Here is a 24,931-nt window from a genome sequence, read left to right as displayed (position 1 = left end):
ATAAACACAGAGCCTGTAGAGTGTAGAGAAATGTTGCCTTCATGCAGTTTGACTAGAGTATTAAAGTTATTCATGTTCATTATTATTTTTTTTAATCAAACTCTTGCCATCAACATTAGGAGATTAAAAATAGATATTAGAAATATGTGATGTCCCATTTGCAAATCAGAAAGGCTGCAGTGTGTAGCCCTCTCTGGATGCACAAGTGTGAAAACCATGTCATAGTGTTAAAGGAAAGAAGAAATGTTCCCAGAAACAAAACAAAAAAAAAAACACTTGCCTTACATACTAGAAAGAGATTAATTGTATTCTTTAACACTATGAAATTCCACCAATATTGTAGGTGTTCGGCAAATGTTGTGCTTGAATCAGTTTCTAAATGCCAAGCAGCACTGTGATCTAGCTTGAGAAGACTATTAAAGCATCAGTTGTAATTCACTTTATTTGAACACATCTTTTAAAATGTTTTTAGATCTTTTGCATTGTTTTTTTTCTCTTTTCTCTTTTTCTCTCTTCTATAGACATTTTTATAGGATTTCCTGGAGTATATGTAATAGATACACTATTAAAGATTGCAGAAACATAGGCGCAAGAATGGTTATCTGCACAATGCTAGAGAACATTTAACAAAAGATAACGCAGCAGATAATAGAAATAGAATTCTATAAAAACCCAAACTTTTGTTAAACACGCCTCTAATACAGGGGTGGCCAACTCCAGTCCTCAAGGGCCACTAACAGGTTAGGTTTTCAGGAAATCCCTGCTTCAGCACAGGATGTGGCTCAATCAGTGCCTCAATCATGGCTGAGCCCCATCCTGTGCTGAAGCAGGGCTATCCTGAAAACTTGACCTGTTGGTGGCACTTTAGGAGTAGAGCAGACCACACCTGCTCTAATACCTACTAAAGATCAGATTGGGCAAACTATACGTTTCCTCTTAGATGAAGACTGTGGTTAATTACACCAGCAGCCCTATTTTTCGCTTTGTTTTAACGTTATTGGTACAAATTATTGGCAATTTTCTTTTTCCTTCTAAGTATATACCTCGTTCTCTATTGAAAAAAAACAAGCTGCAGAAAATCTACATGGTTAACTCAACATGGTACCACTGTTAATTGTTTTGGATGTTATATTTAAAGTAAATCTTAGACTTCCTAAAATTTACTATCCAGTATTTGACAAGATACATCAATGTATCACTATTGCACTAACATTTATTTTTATTATTATTTTATTTATTTTTTACTTGGTTTATATTCTGAAATATTCTTAGAAAAATCAAAAGCAACATTTTTTTGGCTGCAAAATGAGGCAGACAATATGCAAGTCAACATTTTAAGCCCTTACCCTCGATAAACTACCCCTTTAAGGGATGCACCATTTAGAAATCCTATTTATAAAGTAACCAGTTGGCAGGACACCGCACTGTTAATATCATATAACCTTTTGTTGCAGGGCCTGCTTGAAAAAAAACCAACACTTTATCAAGCTAATCGTACAGAAAGAGCTTGAACTTAGAAAAAGACGTAAGCAGTACATTTATCCCAAAAGGAAACTCGCACCATTTCTATTGCTGGAATCTCATACTTGTTCATGGTCCGTTTTACAAGAATACATTGTCCTACTGTGTCTGTGTTTCCCATTATTCTGGTGATATGGGTTACAAGATTGGGAGCAACACGCTGTTGACTGCACATAGGTCTACGAGGTTTAGTTTCAGAGCAGTGGCTGCTGATAGTAATTAGTGGGTTGTTGGGGGCCAGAATGGAGGGGGGCTGCCATTGTGTAGCCAGACATAGTGTTCTGATAAGCCGACATATCCGCCGACATTCCCATTGGTGGGCCATAAACGGAGGCTCCTGCAGCAGACTGGAGGCCTGAGCTCTGGTTTATGTATGGAGAATTTGCAACAGTTTCATGTCCAGTGCTAAAACAAAACAAAAAAAATCAATAATCACCATCATGAAACAGCAAAGCTTCACATTTTTACACACACACACACGCACATTTTTTTTTTTTAAAGCAAACTGATTATTAGAAACATACTGCAAAAATATGTAGCAAGACATATGAAATATGGTAGAAATGTGAAGCAGTTCACACCTGCACTTCCATCTGCTTAACTCTGACTGATCTACAGTATAAATTCCTCACAAAATATTTAAGAATATTGTTAGAGCGTTACCTCAGATATGGTGTTTGAGCAGCCTGGTTTGTTACTGTTGAGTTTACAGCTGGTGGTAGAGACCTCAGAGGACCAATCTGATCATGGTTCAAGCTGTATCCTTGATGAACCTGGTGCATACCCTGTACCATGTAGTTCCCACCTTGGGATTGGCCATGATACGCCTTAAAAAAAAAAATAAAGATTAATGTTAAACTAATGTATGAACGTGGTGATAAAGTGTTTAATAGGTAGCAGGCCATGCTGGCACTAGGTCCTGAATAAAGGTTCCTACCACTTCAGAGGCCAGAGCAGTAATGACACTGCAACTTCTTCCCAACAAGTTCATTTCTAGAACATTACAGAATAGCAGATAAGCAAGTTTCCCCCTCCCCCCGTTCAATTTTAGACCCCCTGAGTTTTAGCTCGTGCACAAAGAATCTCATGCAATCAGCCTCTTCTCCAGAAGTGCCGGTCACGGGTCAAAAGTGGTTATATGCACACAAGATCAAAGCTGGCTGATGCTATTCAGGCACATCACTCTGCCAAAAATACGAATGGATCATAAGCCACAGAACATCTTTACCAATGCACTGATGGCACTTTGCCTACCCAGTAAAACATTCAAACCAATATTCATTATTGAAGGACTCACACAGGTCAAGTATTTTTAGACCTACTGAAGGAGCATTCCTGAAAAGATAGGCTTGAAATTCTTTTTTTTTTTAAATGTAGTTTCCTACATGCTAATGAAGAAACAAAATTGCTGCAATGTTCTAGGCATTCTGAAGCCCTGTTGTATTGTTGCTCAGACATGTTATTCAGTTCTAAACAAAGGTTCAGTGTTCTCTGCTGTTTCTCCACTTTTTACTGCAGTGAATCTCTGCAACTGTGAAGGAGCATATAATACATAGCCTGAAAGCAGTTTAGGGTGTCTTTTTTTACCCTTCCAAAAATTTGTAGCAAAGCACCACAGCTGAAAAAAGAAACCACTGTGCAATTACCAAGACTTTTATTAGTAGGCTAGGTCTTGAAAACAAACATGATAAGCATTACGAGTCAATTAATGTCCTAGCAGAATTAAATGGGCTTGGACTTTTAAACTGCTTTAGAGTGTTAATGCCCTACCCTTAAGTGATCATTATTGCTTACAAAATTAGAAAAAACATTGCTTCTTGTCATTGCACAGACAATGGTTCTCTCCAGAGAAAGCCTTTGCAGATTTAACTTCAGCTGATGAAGAAATGTTGGGAAAGTAACAGAAACATGAAATAAAACAGCAGCATGGACTGTACTTCAAAACAGTCTTTAAAATCAAAAAGTAATGAGCCTGAAAAGAGAACTGACCTGCATGGATACTCCAACTGAAGCAGGGGTGTAATGTGCCTGTGGAGGTGGCTTGCTGTACACTGAATACATGGGAGCTTCATTCGCTAGCTTGTTGTACAGTTCCAACGCCTCAAGAACTTTCACGTTCAGTTCAGAAAGCTCAGAATGTTTCCTGGTTTAAAAAATAAATAAAAAGTGGGGGGAGGTCTATTATTGTTTTTGTCACAATCTTTATTGGTATTTCTGGGGGGAATTTGGTACAGAAATAAAAAGGGTAGGACGAGGGTAGCACATACGTAGGAAACAGTACAATATTTGACATCAACCTGTTAGAGGCCCCAATAAACACAAGTATGTGCAATACCATCAGACCAATTTTCTTATGTTACTGATACAGCTCAACCCAGTTACAACGCGAATCCGCTTATAACACGATGCAAGCGTGGCTCCCAATTTTCGTATTTATGAAGACTTTACAACACGATTATTGGTATCTTAAATACTTTATTGTACAATGCATACAATAACGCGATCCGCTTATAACGCTATGATTCTTTGGACCCCAAGCACAGCGTTATAATGGGGTTAGTGTGTGTGTGTGTGTGTGTGTGTGTGTGTGTGTGTGTGTGTGTGTGTGTGTGTGTGTGTGTGTATATATATATATATATACAGTGTTCGACAAATCACCCAAAAATCTACTCGCCCAACCCAAAAATCTACTCGTCCCTAGTCCCGCCCCCAACCCATGGTGTGTACACGTGTGTGTACGTGTGTGTACGTGTGTGTACGTCTTGTATTAGGTGTCTTTCCCCAGGACCTTCTGAGCCCCCTCACCTCCAGCACCCTACCAGATGGGGAAGGCAAGAGGTCTGAAGTCCCGGAGCTGCCCGAACTACATTAACCCCGTGTGGCGGGAACCTTAAATAACAGCGTAAACATACACCTAAACCTTTGAGGTTTTGTAATAACAAAAAGGTTACATATATTTATCAGTCTGAAATATTTTTTTTTAATACAAATATAGCATTTTACAGTATGTAGAGCAAGAAAAAAAATAGAAAGGAGAATAATTAACTATTTGCTTGTATTTATGAATAGGTTCAACTTCACCCCACTGCTAAAAAGGTTATCAAAAAGCATAGAGGTGCCGACTTCCAGCTGTGTGGTCACACTGTACCAATGTATAGAGTTAAAAAGAAAGCAGCACTTAAGAGGCAAGACTCAAGGTCTGAAGATATTATCTTTGCAAGGAGTGGATTACAACGTCAGATCATTTATTTATTTTATTTATAAAATGTTTTACCAGGAAGCATCAGGTGCAAAAGTGATGACATTTATTTTTAGAAGCAAACACAACGACGCTTAAGGCCCTGCTGGGCCTTTCATCAGGTAGGCTGAATTTATTTTATGAATTACATAGGACACGTAAATCAAACTTTAAAAAAAATGTTTAAGGGAAATTAAGAGGTAGTAAAGGAACATTGTATATCCCATGAGCCATCATATAAAACAACATCACATTTCTTACAATCATTAGGTGTTCGCACCTTTTTCCAAAATAAGAGATTTATAATTCGTCACTCCAGTCAGTCTGATCTGAATGTTAGTTCCCCTTCTTTGTCCAAATTAACCTACATCTTTGCTAGGATAGCTGTATTTGTTTGTCTACTTTAGAACATGTGACAACGTGATTGGTGAAAAATCTGGCGCTAATTAAATACTAGTGATCACTTAAAATACAGTGACTATATAACACACATATAGTGATTCAGAATAATATAGTGCCTAAAAATAGTGCAATAGTGAAAAAAAGTATAATATAGGTTGTAACCCCCTGCTCAGACCCTCTGGAAGGGACTGTCTTCACTGGTCCCAGATGATCAATATGTATTTTCTCAACCCAGGGGGAGCATGTAGGGAAAGAACAACAAAGAAAAAAACACACTAAGTGCAAACAATTTTGTTCAAGGGTGATATATGATGCTTGGCCCCTGTGTGCTCCCTACTCACAGAAAGTTAGTAGGATAAGTGCAGTGGCGGGATATGTGAAGTCAGGTGGATCTCACTGGACATATGCAGGAAGCAGCTAGAAAATGTTAAAAATCAATATAAGCGTTATTCACTGTATAAGTGATAAGGAGTGTAAGGGTGGTTGCCGCAGCTCACTGTTAGGCCCCGGACATGTTCCCTGCGTGCTTGCGGAAGCGTGCTGACGCGCGCTCCCGCTCAGCACTGAGCCCCTACAGCCGCAATTAGAGCGGCTTTAGTAGGGGCTCACCTGCGCTTCCGCGCGCTTGCGGAAGCGCAGGTCTTAGGGGAATTTAAAATTCCCCCGCTTGCCGGCGAGACAGGCCGGTCACGTGAGCGGTTCGCCCAATGAGGGCGAACCAGCTCCGTGACGTCACTGCCCGCCCCCGGTCAGTGACGCGCCCGCTCCCGGCCCGCCCCCTGACGGTCTGTCCCCCTTCTGCCCGATCCCTGCCCCCCTTCTGCCCGATTCCTGCCCCCCTTCTGCCCGATTCCTGCCCCCCTTCTGCCCGATCCTTATCCCCCTTCTGCCCGATCCCTGCCCCCCTTCTGCCCGATCCATGTCCCCCTTCTGCCCGATCCCTGCCCCCCTTCTGCCCGATCCCTGTCCCCCTTCTGCCCGATCCCTGTCCCCCTTCTGCCCGATCCCTGTCACCCTTCTGCCCCGATCTATGTCTCCTGTGTGTGTGTGTGTGTGTGTGTGTCTGTGTTTGTGCATTGTGTGTATGTGTGTGTGTGTCTGTGTTTGTGCATTGTGTGTATGTGTGTGTGCATGTGCGTGTGCGTGTGCGTGTGCGTGTGTGTGTATGCATGCGTGTGTGTGTGTGTGTATGCATGTGTGTGTGTGTGTATGCATGTGTGTGTATGTGTATGCATGTGTGTGTGTATGCATGTGTGTGTGTATGCATGTGTGTGTGTGCATGTGTATGCACGTGTGTGTATGCATGCATGTGTGAGTGTATGCATGTGTGTGCCTTTGTGTGTGTGTGTGCCTTTGTGTGTGTGCCTTTGTGTGTGTGTGTGTGTGTGTGCGCGCGCGCGCGTGTGTGTGTGTGCGCGTGTGTGTGTGCCTTTGTGTGTGCGTGCGTGCGTGTGTCTTTGTGTGTGTGTGTGTGTGTGTGTGTATGCATATGTGTGTGTGTGTGTGTGTGTGTATTCTCACATGTCTTTTTTTTAATTTTTAAAATATTATATAATATACACACACACACACACACACACACACACACACACACACACACGTTCCCCAGTGACACACACACTGACAGCTACCAAGTGACACACACACACAGTGATACACACCAAGCGCTTGCTGTCTCCTCTGTAAGGACAGCAAAAAGCTCCTGGTAGAGCGAGCGGCAGCAAGCGAGAGCAAGCAAGCGCCAAACATGGCCAAGGCCTTAGAAGGACAACTGTGATTGGCTGATACGTTATTCATGCTAATGAGACATGACAGATGTTGCTTTACTATGCTATTGATGTATCAATGGGATCTGGTAATATGCTAAATAAATTTATTTTCTTGCTTTCTTAATATGTGTGTTTTCCTTGTGCAAACACTGTTTTAAAGTTTGAATCCTTGTTAGGATTAATTCCCCTTTATTTAAATATTAGAACCTTTTTGTTTTATAACATTTGGATTTTTGTTTCACAATATCTTGTTTTTTCTTGCACTGGGTGAAAAAGCCGAACGTCTGACGTCACAACCCACAGATGTATCTTAGGCTTTGTAAGTTCTCAATAAAGTTGTTCACATTGAAATAATTACTAGCCAATCGGAGGTTTCCCTCTAAAAGCTGATATACAGCTGCCAAGATGGTTTCAATAAAGCCTTGTGAATATGACACGATTCCCTTAGCCAATAGGAATACATGCATGTATCAGGTGCGACCCAATTGGATATGGGTTTGTGACGTCACTCGTTAGCGCGATCGGCGCGTATATTTATATACTGGCTTTTTATGAAGTAGGGTACACCTTGATAAAGTAACTAGAAAAAGATTGGTGTGTTAAGCGCTAAAAAAATTTAAATATTAAGTGCAAGTGTACAACAATGTATATAAAGGTGTTACACAAAATAATCACCTAGGTGAATAAAGGCTGCCTGGAACAAACTAACCCAAACACAGCTAGTGAAAAGACACAAATAAACAATACAGACCGGCGCCTTAAAACCCAGAGGTATTTGCGGTACAGGCGGATGAACTTAAAGAGAAATTCCGTGATAGAAAATACCCAGACAGTCTTCTTGAGGAAGCATCCCTTCAGGTAGATAAAATTGAGAGGTCCACTCTTTTGGAATATAAAAATAAAAACCAGTCTAAAAATAAAGAACAGAACAGTGGAGTGGCCTTTGTCACTCAATATAATGAGATGGCTCCAAAAATTCGCCAGATTATTAATAAACACTGGCCAATGCTCTTATGTGACAATATTTTATCAGAATGTCTTCCAGATAGACCTAAAATTATTTTTACAAAAGCAGCAAACATAAAGAACAGATTAGCCCCGAGTTGTCCTCTCGATCACACAAAATTAAAAATAGGCAATAGGAGTAAGGGCTTTTTTAAATGCACTAATTGCACAGCCTGCACATTCAGCTGTGACACCAAAACCTTTAAATCAAATGTTACTGAAAAATTGTATACCATTAAAACATTCATAAACTGTCACTCCACCTTTGTGATATACTTATTACAGTGCCCCTGCGGCCTACAATATGTGGGCAGGACAGGTAGGTGATACCAAAGAAGGGTATATGAACATATCTACAATATAAAGCGAGGTTTAAATACACAGTGTGTCGCATCATTTTAGCACCCATCATAATAAAAGTCCAATAGGACTAAGATGCCAAGCAATAGAAACAGTGCAGGTAAATTGGAGGGGGGGAAATCAGCTACATCAGATCAGAAGGCGTGAAGCCTACTGGATCTATGAGCTGAAGACCCTCTCCCCCAATGGGCTCAATATTGATTTTGATCTCGGCGTCTTTTTAAAATTACTTTTTTCTAAAATGGCTTTTTTAAGAGTTTTACAATTCGATCTTTTTAAATCAATTAATTGATTAATTATTTATATATATATATTAAATAATTCATACCATTCTATTTTATATTTTTATTAGATATTAATATTTATTAATTATACTACGAGTATTTCTTTTATTAGTGCCAATGTTTACTAAAAGTGCTTATTTATGTTACATCATCATCAGCCAGATTTGATACTGGCAACATACATTATGTATGTGTTATCACTGTGTGTTATAGGGATGATAGTAACTTGAGTTGATATAGTGTATGTATTTTGTATTTTCATTAAGGTATGTGTGTTAGTATTTGTAGATGTTTTTGTATGTGTATTTGTTTGGAAGGTAGGCTACGTTAACACAGTGCATGACTGACAGGAGTTCCAACCAATTGAGGACATTATGAGTTTATTTAATTGGTACTCTTCTATCCAATGGTGTGCGTCCTGTCAGTACTTAAAGACATCATGGACTGTGTCTGAATATGGACTGTGTCTGAATATCCCCTGAAGAAGTGCGCATGCGCACGAAACGAGTTGGGCAAGTGATTGTGGAGAATTTGCAGTGAACGACAGAGAGCTGATCAACGCAGGAGCCCAGCAGAGTACAGAAACAGGAGAAGGGATTTCGGAGAATTGTCCCCGCCTTCAGCGACGTGTTTCCGGTTCCGGAGTGACGGGCGGCATCAGGAGAAGCAAACCCCAGCGAGGCACATCTTAGTGCAGAGCCAGGGAAGTGTTTGCAGTCTCCCCCGATCGCCGCGTGTCCAACAACAGCTGCAGCCGGAGCACAGACACTGATTATCCCTGCTTGTACCTTTTGGTAGTCCTGTAAGTAGGATTCCGATTTTACACATCGGATCCAACATCAGCCCTGTATTGGTTCACTTTTAATGTGTTATATTAAATCTCTTTAATTATTTGTTAGCCTATCTGTCTTTGTGGTCTGTCTGTCTTGTCTATGTGTTATATGTTTTACATGTACCTTGTTGCACTATGATCTGTTCTTTTGTCTCCCTTGCATTCATGTATGCTGTTGTGGAGCCTGCAGTCTAAAGAATGAACATCCTCCATTTGGACACTGCAGCTACTCTTTGGACACTACCTCTGTTTCCTCCATTTGGACTTTTTAAGGCGCCGGTCTGTATTGTTTATTTACACCTTGATAAAGGGCACACGGCCCGAAACGCGTAGGTGGGACACCTGCTGTAGCTATGGGGGACTTTGTCTGATCCCTTTATTTCAATAAAGTAACTTTTTTGCTTCCGTGAGCCTCCTCCTGTTATTCTAGGCAGTGCACTGCCTTTTTTTCTCTACCTGTTCCTGCTTTTTGCCTGGTGGACTGCACGCTGCTGAACTTACTGCTGTGGACCACTCCTTTGGATCTTGGGAACCAACAGTGAGTTGCTTCTGTGGGTTGCCATACCCTTATTTCTCATTATATGGGACAATGTTTGTACTGCTTATTGGTGCTTTTTTAGCATTAGGTACTAGTCCCCTAACCCTATTAGGGCAATTACATTATATACACACAATATATTGGGAGTGGTCCTGTTGCAGACGCTTATATACTCAAGGGACTTGTTTATTCTGATGCACTGGCACTCTACAATTCTATACTTTAGAACGTGGTCTACTAGAGGGGTGGCCAACTCCAGCCCTCAAGAGCCACCAACAGGTCAGGTTTTCAGGATATCCCTGCGTCAGCACAGGTGGCTCAAAGGCTCAGCCTTCGACTGAGCCTCTGATCCACCTGTGCTGAAGCAGGGATATCCTGAAAACCTGACCTGTTGGCAACCCTTGAGGAGTTGAGTTGGTCATCCCTAGTCTACACTGACTAAGCTGTTTAGTGCACTCTAGCATCACAAAAGTGAAAGATGTGAATAAGGACAAATGTGGTCTAAGGTAAGGAATACCTCTACACTTTATTAAGCCGAAATGCACCATTAATCCACATGATATATGTACTATTATTGGTTTACACAAAAGGTCATAACTCACCTATCAATCTCTTCTAGCTTTTCATCTATCATTGGGCCCATTTGTTGGCAGACATCTACAGAAGATAAAAAGAAAGCTTAGATGACATGCATACCCCGTCATCTTCCTCACTGTGAAAGCAAACACATCTATAGCAGATTGGTTGTGACATTTTATATAATTTTATCCTCTAATCTGTGTTCTTAATACCTTTTGATGTACTGTATTTACATCACTCAATGCAGTTTCTAGCGCTCTAATAAGATATGAGCCAAGTTACATATGCAGACTACATTTGGCATGAGAGAAGAGAAACTCCAACTCCCATTACAGATACACAGCCACTTCTGATACCAGCCAGCATGTCAAGGTATTATTTTTTATAACAAACTCATACCCAAACACATGCAAGTAGGGCACTGAAAACATTTAGTAATATTTGTAATGCAATTTAGATTTGCACTTTGTAATCTGTGTGACTATCTGGTTAATTTAACTTCTATAAGATACCCAAATGCAATTCTAATTGATTACACAGTGTTCATTTTTGGTGTAGACATTACATTTAAATGACGGGCGTGTGTTAAGTGTGTTAAGAAGAGCTTAATATTTCAGGTATGCAAATCCTGTCAAATCCCATTTAAGTAAACGTCTTCAATTTAAATGTAATTGATAAAACGTCAAGTCTAAAAGGATAATTATGAAGTCTAGTCAATTCAAAAGGGATATGCAGGAAAGGTCTTCTAAATTGCAAAATACTGTACTGTATAGTGCAAAATACCACATACTACAATTCTTAATATAGACAATATGTATAGGCCTGCCTCTCTCTTTACACTTAAGAATATAGAAACTACCTGTAGGACAAGAAAAGTATTTTCCTACAGACAAAAATGTATTAAAAGGAAAAGGTTGTGAGATCTTTCAACACAAATGCTCACAATCCTCAATAGGCCACAACATTTTGTTCTAATACATCACTTTACTTCCCGCAGCTGTCACTGTTCCAAATTGCAATTTTCTGGACTTAACAGCTGGTTAAAGCTTTTAAAGTGGACTCTAGTTTCAACTACTTTACGGTTTAAAGCCTTTGTACCTCCAACTGCAGACTTGGAATAGTTTCCCCGAAAAACACATGCTTCTCACTTCACTAGTTCACACACAGCCTAAGCACTAGTATATAGTGTTTGCTATCTAAGACACCAATTTTCTGAATTAATTTGCATACCTTCTAACTCGAGCAGATTAGCAGAGTCAGGCTTGGGGTCTGTGGGATCAATGCTCTGAAGTAATTGCAAGGCATGATCCATTTTATCCTATGAAACAAGTGAGAAATAAGTAACCAAATAGCACAAACAGTTGTTTTTCTTTACAGACGGTGCAAAGTTTCACCTCTGACGGGCTGGATTTTTTTTTACACAGATTGAAAGGAGAAGGTAACGCACAGTTTTATATATTTCAATCTGTGCATCATGAAATTCCTCCCAAAATACTCTTCTGACACCCGCAAAAAAACAAGCTGATGCGCATGGCACAAAAACTGGAACAAAGCCCTTGATACATTGACTTAAAGCGGCAAATCACAAAAATGGCGCAGTGATCTATTTACGAACATTGTACAAGAGGTATTTGATTAAGATGCCCATATTTATAACAATATGTCTGAAGAGCAAGTTTGTTATGAGCAAAGAAGAAGAAAAATGCAAAGGTTGACATACTTCATCTATGAAAACAGGTTCAGGTTCAGTTTTTGTGGTACTCTCTGGAACATCTTCACACACAGCAACCTTTTCTATACCTTGAAAAGAAAAATGTAATAATATGCAGAGATTTATAATTGAAGACATGTATGTATACTGTATGTGTTGGTATAAGTAAAGGAATGAAGAGTGCTTAGAGAGGAGCACAAGGAAACCACACTGGTTTAGGATTTATTTTATATTATGGATTATTTATCATCACTATATCCTGCAATACAGTTCTTTTTGTGAAATAACAGTGTTTATTAGCTTGGGACTTTCAGAGATCATCCATGTTATCAGTGTGGAACTGCTTCTGTACCGTGAGGCAGAAACAAAGCTATTTACAATAAATCCCTCCAGCACAGGACGGAAAGGTAATGTGATCTCTGTCATCCAGCATACGGTTATGAAGTTCTTATACATTCAATTAGCCACTGGAGTTTACCTCTGCAGAACTGGAAATGTCACACAAAGTACAGAACTATAAGAGGAGCAGAAACTATTGTGGAATGATGAAAAGAAAAATCAGAGGTAATAAAGAGAGTACAGCTCAACCCCCTTATAACGCTGTGCTTGGGGTCCAAAGAATCACATCGTGTTATAAGCGGATCGCGTTAGAAATAATGTACAATTGTATGCATTGTACAATAAAGTATTTAAGATACCAATAATCGTTTTGTAAAGTATTCATAAATACGAAAATTGGGAGCCACGCTTGCATCGCGTTATAAGCGGACTTGCGTTGTAACGGATCGTGTTATAACAGGGTTGAGCTGTATTAATCAAACTATGAGGAAAAAACTAAGATAAATGTAAAAGTCAATGCACCACAGCAAAGTAGAAGTAGTTACTTTTGAGAGAATTGGTAAATCACAAGAGGAAGATAATGCGCTTTAGCTGCTAGGACATAGATCTCTGAAAATCTGGTTTGTATTTCTCTTTAGGAAGACAGCTCGTTAGTCAGACATCAATTAACATTTACTGTTCGAGGAAAAGAGAAAACAGGAAATATTGTGGCCATCTGTTGGGTGCTGCTCAATTGGGAATGTCACTTGCACAGATTGTAGTTCCAGATACGTCTATTAAACTTTATATATCTCTGTCCAGGTTTTTTTTTTTGTTTCCTCTTGCTAGCAAAATCCAATGAATGTATGCTCAATATTCATATCAAGTATGAAGAACCTTTAGTTACATTACAATGATCTTAAAGAAACTGTGTGGTTGGTATGGGGTGTGTGTGGGGCGAGCACAGCCACCCTAAAATTCTTCATGCAGTGCAAGTTTTCAGCAATATCATTTTCCTAATTAATCAAACTGAAATTGAAAGCAACGATTCACATGCATACTGCTGATCTTAAGTATCTTCCTTTAAGTTATCAGAAAAGTGTATGGTCAGATTTAAAATGTCACAATTTAGGATACACAAGAAAAACGAGGAGAAATATAGATATATCAAAAATAAGTATATGATTGCACCTTTCCATACGTGAAACATATGAATACATATGAGTATTTTACATACCTGCTTCTGGCTCAGCATTTAAGGCTGATGAGACAAAATTAGATGGGAAAAGTCCGACGCCTCTGTGATTTTCCCCTTTCCACCAGTTTGTGTCACTGTAAAAAAAAAAAAAATTACAAAAATGATTAGAACTGCTTATTACCATCTATACATAATTCAGATGGAAATAGCAGATGTGGGTGATTTTAAATCAGTGATATTAAAATATATATATATATTTTTTTTTTTTTTTGGTGCAATAAGGAAATCTTTAATAAATTAGATTTGTTTAGCGACAATTCATTGACCTCGACATTTTGTGAATTTAAAAGATTAAATGAGCCCTGTAGAATTAGCCAAAGTGTAAGTAAATGTAATTAATGCAAAGCATAACGCATACTAAAGATGCTACAGACATTTCTTAATTTTGAGGAAGTCGAATTATGCACATATAGGCTTTGGGTATCACTTGTGAGGTACAGTATGCACTTGAGAGGTAATGTATTCTCTAACTTCGTACCTATCATCCAAAACAATAATGATTTCTCCACTTTTAAATGTGAGTTCATTGTCCTCAACAGCTTCAAAATCATACAGTGCCCGGACCTTTCTTGGCATCTTCTGACTATCATGCTGCGAGTCCACAGATGGATATAAGGCTTTTATCTCAGATGGCTGCTGCTTCTGCTCTTGTAAAGACAACTCAACTGCTGTTATTTGGAAGACAAAAAAAATATTATACATTTGAGCTATCTGAATTTCTTCTATTTATTGAATGAACATACAACACACACTACAAATAACACCAACCACCTTACAATCATACATAAAACCAGTAAGAAAAAAAAAGAAATGTTGATGCTATGTCTAAACATGAATGGTGCTTTAACTTGTGCTCCTGAACTTCAGAAACGTAGTGTGTTAAAAGCTATAATACAGGATTGGATGATAACTGGTCATGGTTTCCAATATACCACCTTCAAAAGTTTTGCTCTAAATGCCTTTAATGCTGCAAACCTCATGGGTTGTCCAGACAACTTATGAGTTCTCGGTCTCTCGTAACTAAATGGTTAGTGGATTCTATTTTCGCTTACTAAAAGTGCAGACATTTCTGCAGTTGGAGTGGTGGTGTGTGCTTCTCTAGATTTTGCAGTCTTTACAGTTCAGCAAGAAAGGAGATAGACAGCACCCACCTCTAATGGATATTTCCTAAATGGACTTTTAATACCTGTATGACACATACAGTACATTTCCAAAGTGCAGTTGGGGGTTTGGTGTATTTCTGCTGATGTGTGCTTGTGCAAAGTTGGTCACTCGTACAAAACAAATTGCCAGTTGCAAAAAGCTGCAGCTATGAAAAACTTTGTTCGCCAATGATTTTACAGAAAAGCAATCAAAATAATAAAAGTTCAGCATTTGTAATGCTTGTGGCAGTATGAGTTCCTTCTACAATAAATCACATCTCTTGCAGATCTATCACTATTTCCCAAGGTAACTTGTGACTCATCATCTGATTCTTCATTATACTTTATGATATATTTGTATGAATATCTGCAGTCATGATGCAGAAATGTAATGGCACTTGTATTAATTTGTACATTAAATAAATAGGACTGTGTTTGAAAATACAAATGTATTCGCAGAAAGCACAAATACTTTGTTTCTCCCCGCCCCCCCCCCCCCCCCTCTCCAATGATTAACAAGTTAGCAATTATTTTAAGAGGGTCGACTGTGTTACTAGAAGAAATATAAGATGGTTGTGAATGAAAACAAAAAAGGTGTTTAAAAAAGTACAGATGGAGCCGTTACTTCTGATTGCTCAGTACACAAAAAATATCTATTGATGATCACAGAAAAAACCTGAAATCTAAAATAACATTTGTACCTATGTCCGGGATGTGACATTTCATTTCAAGGTTCTAATATGGTTCTGCTTATAGCAGTGTTTCCCAAGTGCAGTCCTCAGGGAACCCCAACAGGGCAGGTCTTGAGGATATTCCTGCTCCAGCACAGGTGGGTCAATCAGCGGCTCAGTCATTTTGACAGCCACCTGTGCTGGAGCAGGGATATCCTTAAGACCTGACATGTTGGGGTTCCCCGAGGACTGGAGTTCGGAAACACTGACTTATAGCATCTAAGATAAACATTGTTGATTTGGAAATATAAACCGCACCTTCTTAAATGTAATTTGGCCTTACTTTTTATAAAAACGGGAAAAGAATGCACAGAATGTGAGGCCTTCCTTTCATTTCTGTCGTTGCTAATAAACATACCTTTAGCAAAATCTTCCTCCTCTTTGTTTTTAGTGGGTAATGTTCCATTCTTAGGAGTATTTGTAGCACTCTACAAATGAAAGGTTACAGATTAGCAATTTAATTTGTATATACTGTGCAGGCAATCCTCGGTTATCAGATGAAACCTGTTCCGGAATCTCGCGTCGGAGAGTGAAAGCGTTGTAAAGCGAATCCCATGTTAATGGCGGCAAGCGTTGGATAATCCATTTCATGCAATTCATTGCGACACGACAGATAATCAGTTTGTCCTAAAGCAAAATGACGGAGAGCGAAGACCGTCTATATATATATTCATTACTATGAAGTAATGAAAAGAGGATGCTATCGAACACTACTGAGTTGATTAAACCGTGACTGCTATTTGTCGTTTCACACTATAGTACAAAACAATGTGGGCTGCATCAGCAATATTGTGTATCTTTTCACACTATACCACCATGAATCTATGGTTTCAGACATTCTACATCATATCCATACTGAATTATCCTACCTGAGATCCTGATGTCGGGAAAGATATCCCTTCTTCCTTCAGAGATTTGATGGTGGCAGATATAAGACTAAACTGGGGATCCTTCTGAAATTCTTCTGACCATTCAACCATCAAAGCTTTTAGCTTGTCACATGCCTTTGGATGTGCCTACAAAAAATATATAGCAAAGATAATTGGCCAAACAGGTAAGAATACAGGATGATGCTTAGGAAACACTGAACCTACTCATGCCAAGATGAATATGCCCAACGAGTCAATGTGTACCAAATAGTATAGTTAATAATGTACATCAACTTCACTGCATTAAGACGTGCATTTATTGGCTCGGTTTTGTGAACATAAGAAGCGTGTTCTACACTGTGCTCCAGAAATCAAGACGTTCACATTTTACCTTTACAAATGTTTAAAATGATTATTTTAAGACAAATGATTTGTAGCAGTATCCTGAAGAACTATACTGTACATTATGCATAAAATCAGTACTATGTTGACTATAATGCTGCATGCAAGTAACTGACAGATTATAAAAAGAGTGAACTCTAAATTACTGGCAATTTGTAAGAAGAAAAATGCTTGGATGTTGTGTAAAGTTAGATAATCAATTAAATGAATGTTTTGTTTGTAGACGTGTTACCCAAGCTAATAAATGAAGCATATATATTAAAAAAAAACAGGAAGGAGGAATATATGTACAGTATACCTTATTTATAATGCCACGCACTTCACTTGCAAAATCTCTTGAACATATTTCTAAATGAAAAGCCTTCCCACAGTTTGCCACGCAGGCTCCCAAGAGCTGAGGATACATATAAAGTAATTAAGTTGATAAATATTTCATACAACACATGTAGTCATTAAACACAGAGGATGTTAAGTCACTACATATGAGAAAAGCTCATCAAAATCAATAGAAAGTAGCTTGTACTTACTGTCAGCGCTTGCAAAGCGACGTGTGGGACTTTGTGATTGACTCTTTTCATTATGGATTTAAGGCCATCTTTTGCACTGTAAAACAAAAAGTAGTGGCTAGAATATTTTAGCAGTTCTGTAAAGTAAATACTGGTCTGAATAGGCTTTAGCCCCATCAGTGAGAGAAGGCACCTACACTAATCTGTCGATTTGTTCTTTTATTGTATGTTCTAAACTAGGGGTGGCCAACTCATTCTGACCTAGCCACCTGTGCTGAAGCAGGGATATCCTGAAAACCTGACCTGTTGGTGATCCTTGAGAACTGGAGTTGGCCACTCCTGTTGTCAACAAATCCACATTTCTGTTGGTCAATGTTATGCTCCTTTTAAAAATTTGGATTTTTCTATAATTGTTCACGTAAAGGAAGACGTCACAAACGGCACACCAGTGACCATTTGACTTGTGTATGTGACAAGGGTTAATATACACCGCTATCTAGCTGACCCACTTTTCTCCCCTGCAGGGTCCCTCAAATGAGTAATATCTCCCCTCAATCCGTCACAAACACAACCTTAAATTGCTGCCACCATCCAAAATAGTATCAAGTTCTACTTGCAGAGTTTTTGGTCCGTTTACCAAGAAAAAATATGTAATTAGCATACAAATATATATATATTGTGCAAAATGTGTCCGAAAATGCAAATAATCCCTTTGAAAAAAGTGTACAAAGTTCAGCTTGGGCCCAAAGAGAATATATTACATTTTATATACAAAAGTAGTACAGTGCTTAGTTTACAGAAAAAATAAAGTTATGAGAAACATACAGTACAATATATGCAGACGGTTACATACAATAACAGGGAAAACAGGAGAACCTATACAGCCTCAGCTGTCCTGGACGCTTGCTTGCTCTCTCGCGAGAGCCGATGGTAAGAACAAGCCGGTTCCGGGTATGCTGTGATTGGCCCCGAGTCACTCTCTATGGGGAATGAGTGCACATCGATGCTACTCCGTTCGTGCAGGCGTAAGGCTATGGCAAACTCCACCCTACACATTTCACGGATTACTCCGCTTCGCACCATACCCCTGACGAAGCGGAGAAATCCGTGAAACACGTAGGGTGGAGTTTGCCATATCCTTACTCCTGCACGAACGGAGTGGCATCGATGTGCACTCATCCCCATAGAGTGACTTGGGGCCAATCACAGCATACCCGGAACCAGATTGTTCTTACCATCAGCTCTCGCGAGAGAGCAAGCAAGCGTCCAGGACAGCGGAGGCTTCCATATGAGTAGAAGGGGAAAAGAAGCCAAGTAAGCATCTCGTCGACCACCAGAGAATCCACGCGCCCCAGCAGGTCTGGAGGACATGCTGTTAGGATTCCAGGGGCGGTCGTTTGTGATGAAAGGCAGTTCCCTATGATTTCACAGTATTCAATGCTTAATACCTACTTGTTTCTAGTAAGTAGGATTTCAATTTTTCGCCAGCGTGAGGAAGTGGAGCCAATTTTTTATGTAAATTTTTTATTGATTATTAAATTTACCTTTTTTTTCATCTTACTATTTCGACCATCTTCCTACCTCTGAGGAACTCACCATTCCTTTAACATTTTATTTATTTACTACATAATTACAGTATTTTTGACTATTTTTCTTTTTCCATGTGCTGAAATTCCATCTGGACCCACTAACCAACATTGGACTAATTGGGATTGACATTCAAAGGCCATTTCCTATGGTTGTATTTGTTACAAGATTTGTCACATATTGTTATTGCATTAAGTATAGTCACATAATAGTCGCTACATGGTAACACTTTTTCTTCACTAATCACATCTGACCAGGGTAGTCAGAGTTACCTTTTCTTTTGGGCAGCCACACGATCACACTAGAACAATTAAGTTTAAGTGATTTTTAGGGCACGTAATTATTACGGTCATTATATTGTATTCACCATTTAATATTTATTATTAGTTTTTATTATTTATTGTTTGAATAGCGCAGCACATCCTTTGTTCATGTGTATAGTATTAGCCACGGTGCTACTCATATGCTTCTTTAAGCAAGTGTGTCTTAAAAGGTGGATAGAGAGGGCGCTAGTCGAGAATTGAGGGGAAGGGCATTCCAGAGGTGTAGGGCAGTCAGTGAGAAAGGTTTAAGGCAGGAGAGGGCTTTAGATACAAAGGAGGTAGAGAGAAGATATCCTTGACCAGAACGCAAGAGTTGGGATGGTGCATAGCGAGGAATTAAGGCTGAGATGTAAGGAGGGGCAGACAAGTGAGGACAAGAGTTGAGTACAAGATGCGGGATTTGATAGGAAGCCAGGAGAGGGATTTCAGCAGGGAGCCGAGACAGATCTAGGAATTAGTAGAGTGATTCTGGCAGCAGCGTTTAGGATAGATTGTAGGGGAGACAGGTGAGAGGCAGGAAGGCCGGACAGCAGGAGGTTAAAGTAATCGAGACAGGACAGAATGAGGGCCTAAGTCAGAGTTTTAGCAGTCGAGCAACAGAGGAAAGGGTGTATCTTTGAAATATTGCGGAGGAAAAAGCAACAAGTTTTAGATACGTTTTGAATGTGAGAGAGGAGTAGAGTGTGACCCCTAGGCAGCGTGCTTAGGCTACTGGGTGAATGATAGTGCTTCCAACACTAATGTGGAAGTAGGTAGTAGGGCCAGGTTTGGGAGGAAGTATGAGTTCTGTTTTTGCCATGTTAAGTTTAAGTCGGCAGAGGGCCATCCAGAATATCGCAGAGAGACATTCAGAAACTTTGGTCTGTACAGCAGGTAAACACTTGGACAAGTGACTAGAAGAGGTCACTAAAAGCCCTAATAACAGCACTCAAAGTCACCATACATAAGTCTATATATGGTGGGGATGGATTGTAGGTGTAATCACTAGGACCAAAAATAGAGGTATATAGCCAACAGACTACAGACAGCAATTAAAACCAAAAATATGAAAGTTTTATTAAATAAATGACCGACGCAACTTAACAACTATGGGGAACATATATAAACACACACTGGATCTAAAATCCTCACGGACCGAACGGTGGTGGGCTAATAAGTGGGACAGGCTCATGTGTTAATACACATATATAGGGGAAATACACTATGATATGGAAGGTAGGTAAACTGCTCAGCAGAATCTAGAATAACGATGTTATACACATACTGGTGATTTGCTGAACGTCATGCTGCGGGTATATAGCGTAGCATAAAACTCTGTTAGAGATATTAATATCGCTACCCCATGTATAGATGGAAAACAGCGTGTAACGCGATCAACAGGGGTGCAGCAGAACGACGAGTATACATAAGGGAGAACACCAGATATAATGTGCTCTCTTCGCTGGACAAGGCAGCTTGAATCAGCTATTACTTATCTCTTAGAGTCCAGGCAGCTATCGCATTTGAGAAACAGCGTGTCGCTGTGTATGTGAGGATACTACCTTCGCTGCATGTCCCTGCCCACACAGACCGTTCTTCCTGGTGTGCGTCAAGCGTCTGACGTCACCATACCCCGACGTACGTTTCACGTGCTGGGCACGCTTCTTCAGGGGGAGGAGTGACGTACGTCGGGGTATGGTGACGTCAGACGCTTGACGCACACCAGGAAGAACGGTCTGTGTGGGCAGGGACATGCAGCGAAGGTAGTATCCTCACATACACAGCGACACGCTGTTTCTCAAATGCGATAGCTGCCTGGACTCTAAGAGATAAGTAATAGCTGATTCAAGCTGCCTTGTCCAGCGAAGAGAGCACATTATATCTGGTGTTCTCCCTTATGTATACTCGTCGTTCTGCTGCACCCCTGTTGATCGCGTTACACGCTGTTTTCCATCTATACATGGGGTAGCGATATTAATATCTCTAACAGAGTTTTATGCTACGCTATATACCCGCAGCATGACGGTCAGCAAATCACCAATATGTGTATAACATCGTTATTCTAGATTCTGCTGAGCAGTTTACCTACCTTCCATATCATAGTGTATTTCCCCTATATATGTGTATTAACACATGAGCCTGTCCCACTTATTAGCCCACCACCGTTCGGTCCGTGAGGATTTTAGATCCAGTGTGTGTTTATATATGTTCCCCATAGTTGTTAAGTTGCGTCGGTCATTTATTTAATAAAACTTTATTATTTTTGGTTTTAATTGCTGTCTGTAGTCTGTTGGCTGGAGGCTATATACCTCTATTTTTGGTCCTAGTGATTACACCTACAATCCATCCCCACCATATATAGACTTATGTATGGTGACTTTGAGTGCTGTTATTAGGGCTTTTACTGACCTCTTCTAGTCACTTGTCCAAGTGTTTATTTGTAATATACTCCCTAAGCACCGAGGTTTTTATCTCCATTTACTACTAGGAGAGCGACTAGTCATTCTGTTGTTGTCTGTACAGCAGGTGTAAGGTATGGGGTTGAAAAATACATTTCTGTGTCGTCAGCATAGAGGTGATACTTAAAACCAAGAGATGTGATTAGGTCACCTAGAGAGAGTGTGTACAGAGAAAAGAGAAGAGGTCCCAGGACAGGGCCCTGGAGTACCCCCACAGAGAACTCGATAGAGGAGGAGGTGTTAGCAAAAGAGACACTGAAAGTACGATGGGAGAAGAGGAGATCCAGGAAAGAGCTTTGTTACGAATACCAAGATTATGGAGAATGTGAAGGAGTAGAGGGTGGTCCACGGTATCAAATGCTGCAGTGACTTCACTTCTAGACAAACACAAAAAATAAGGCTGGGTCCTTGACCACAATAAAAACAATACATGTATTTTTAGGCTTTAACTTGTATCTCAATGTAATTGTTTGTGTGCCAGATTGTTAAAATACTAAATATTGTAATGGTGGTATTACGTTCACAAAACACAAAACCCAAGCAAGCTCTTTTGGGAACCCCTGAGCCCCCACAAAATATATATGTATATGTGTCAAAATGGAGTGCTATTGAGTGCTATAGAATTTTAATCCTAATAGAGGTATATTAGTATTTTATCTGGTAGTGTCAGGGCTTGCGAACGGGTGTCTGCCTTGTCGTGGCTCGCAAGCTTACAACGCTTTGGCCAAAGGGTTAAACTAAATTACCCTTTTTAAGAGAATATATAAGTATTTTACTGTGTATTTCTGTCATGTTGGATGTAGCATTGGGCTTCTCTGTCATCCAATGGTGGTATTATGACAGAAGGCTGGAAAGGTGTTATGATTAAGTCCACAAAATTGGTGAATCAAATAAATAATAAATTACAGTAAGTCTGAATACAGTATGTTTGATTTAAAAAGCATGTTCAACGTTCCCTAAACAAACACGCTTATTTGTGCTTTTATCAACAAATTTGAGCGTACTCAAAAAGATTTAATTATCTCTATCCATCCCAAACATTTAATTTTCGTATTTTCTAATGTATGATAAACATGTAGTGTTAATGATCCAACTCAACTTTAAGATATTTATACAAAAGAGAAACGGTTTATTGATATGTTTGAACAGAAACTACTGTTTTTTTTTTTTTACAGGATATATAAGAAGGTTGTATTTACCCAGACATCACATTATTTATAATTGTAAGGAAGAAATCTTACCCAGTAGGAGCATTCACAATTTTGTCACAGATGTCCATAATAAGACCCCAGTCCTCACTGGTGTTGTATTCATTTGTGGCTTTTTCTAAAACAAAATATAGATGAAAGATGAGACGTGTGTGTGTGTTATAGATATCTATATATCACACACCTCAAATGGTTAGCAGGCACTCACCAGAAACTAGTAAATAGTACAAAATTATTTATTTTACATACATCATGGTTTTTACATTTTGCACCGTATCCTAGTTTCTTGCGAGTGCCTGCTGACCACTTGATGTATACCAGAACTGTAGCAGTGCACCCAGATCAGCAACAGATGTTACACGAGTGCCGTCTGCTTGCATCATATATGTAGACAAGTCCCTATGGGCCACAGGGGAGGTACGATTTTTGGCATCCCATCCAGCTTGGGTCACATCTGAAACTACTTTCTGGTCACTGCAGTAGTGAAGAACATTATGCAGTGCAAGTTCCAGGAAATGTCCCAGTAGTAAGCAGACAGAACACCCCAAACTCTTAGACCCATATTAAGTATACTGTGAAACCCGCTTTCCATGTCAGGAAATAGATTTCTACAGTCATGTAAACCATGAGAAAATTGTGTTTGCTCAGAACTTTGTCCAAGTATGCTGGGGACATGGAGCTCCTATGTTCAAATTACTAGCAACATTTACTTAATATACAGGAAGACAAAAAGGCCATCTCAAATATTTACAAATATTGCAAGTGTGTGTGTGTGTTTTCTTCTATTTTTAAAACATCACTAAGCTTTAACTCGTTCCACAGATGACAGCCAGAAATACACATTGGTCAGAACTTGTGGATGGAGTAAAAGGCAAACGTATATATTTTTCATAACAGCCGCTGACCAATGTTAATTAAAAAGGGAAAACGTAGAATACCCCAATCGATATTTCCCTGTGTCAGGGTCTATCTATGACCAGACAGATACAGTATATGACGTTTGGCTCCTCTCACCTGGGATCAACAATGACCGGCCGATATAAATCTTGCTGAAGCCATTCTCCAGTCAGTTGTTTATTTAACCTGTGCTGTTGAGATACGCTAAACAAAACATCCTCCTCCTTTCCCTATTGCCTCATAAGGAAGGTAGGAAACGTATTCACTGGATGAAATATATTCAGGATGGGTGGTATGTGTGTGGTTACGGATGGAGTGTGAGAAAGGGAACAATACCTTTCTCCCTCCTCTACCATGATAACACACATATGGGGTTGTCCCCAAACATGTCCCCTCCTCTGGATAGGATCAAAGTGCTTCTTCTGGCACTAGTGCAATGCATTGCAAAGCAACAAGTTGCAGGCCTCTCAGTCAGAAAAAGGGTCAACATGTCTGAATATTAATCTACTATATAAATACACAGGGTTTCCAGCACACAGAGCAAGTAATAAAGCAAATCATGAAGAGTAAATAATAAAGTTTGAAAACAAAAAAGTATTTTACTAATATAATAAGATGTAATAACACAGGTCACTAATGACTGTATAGAGGGTATTATAGGCTAAATCTGTAAAATTCTGGGCATTATTGAAATCCCTGCTCTGATTGGTTACAATTCTGGGCATTATTCATTCAGTAATGCCTGGAATTTTTGGCAGCTTGCCAAGTGTTTATTTTTGGCCAATCAGCTGTTCCTTTTTTCAGAACAGCTCTGAGACAGGGCAGTGGATTGGTCAGGAGGCAGGAACAGCTCTCAGACAGGGCAGGGGATTGGTCAGGAAGCAGCAGCCAGGCAATGACGCCTCCCCCTCCCTCCGTGCACAGAGCCGTTGAGGAGGGAGAGTGTGTTTGTAGCTGCAAAGTAAGTGTCTGTCTGTAACGTGTGTGTGTGTGTGTAGCTGCAGAGTGTGTGT

At 39.6% G+C, this 24,931-nt stretch overlaps 1 protein-coding gene across 1 annotated transcript in view; it reads right to left on the bottom strand.

The window, feature by feature from the left end:
- Positions 1–227: 227 nt before the first annotated feature.
- Positions 228–24,931, bottom strand: part of STAM2 (signal transducing adaptor molecule 2) — a 34,830-nt gene continuing 10,126 nt past the window's right edge. Inside the window, exons 2-14 of the mRNA XM_075609397.1 lie at positions 23,055–23,139; positions 17,487–17,562; positions 17,258–17,353; positions 16,558–16,704; positions 16,047–16,116; positions 14,294–14,483; positions 13,795–13,889; positions 12,249–12,328; positions 11,759–11,846; positions 10,552–10,606; positions 3,511–3,664; positions 2,185–2,348; positions 228–1,926 (exon numbers count right to left, since the gene is read on the bottom strand). Of these exons, the coding sequence (XP_075465512.1) occupies positions 1,716–1,926; positions 2,185–2,348; positions 3,511–3,664; positions 10,552–10,606; positions 11,759–11,846; positions 12,249–12,328; positions 13,795–13,889; positions 14,294–14,483; positions 16,047–16,116; positions 16,558–16,704; positions 17,258–17,353; positions 17,487–17,562; positions 23,055–23,139 (1,511 nt within the window). The 3' untranslated portion in view covers positions 228–1,715. The remainder of the gene's footprint in view (positions 1,927–2,184; positions 2,349–3,510; positions 3,665–10,551; positions 10,607–11,758; positions 11,847–12,248; positions 12,329–13,794; positions 13,890–14,293; positions 14,484–16,046; positions 16,117–16,557; positions 16,705–17,257; positions 17,354–17,486; positions 17,563–23,054; positions 23,140–24,931) is intronic.

The sequence above is a fragment of the Ascaphus truei genome, chromosome 7 (assembly GCF_040206685.1).
Source record: "Ascaphus truei isolate aAscTru1 chromosome 7, aAscTru1.hap1, whole genome shotgun sequence".
Classification (NCBI taxonomy): Eukaryota; Metazoa; Chordata; class Amphibia; order Anura; family Ascaphidae; genus Ascaphus; species Ascaphus truei.
Note: the sequence above shows the minus strand (reverse complement) of the source record. Positions and strands in the feature narration are given on the sequence as shown.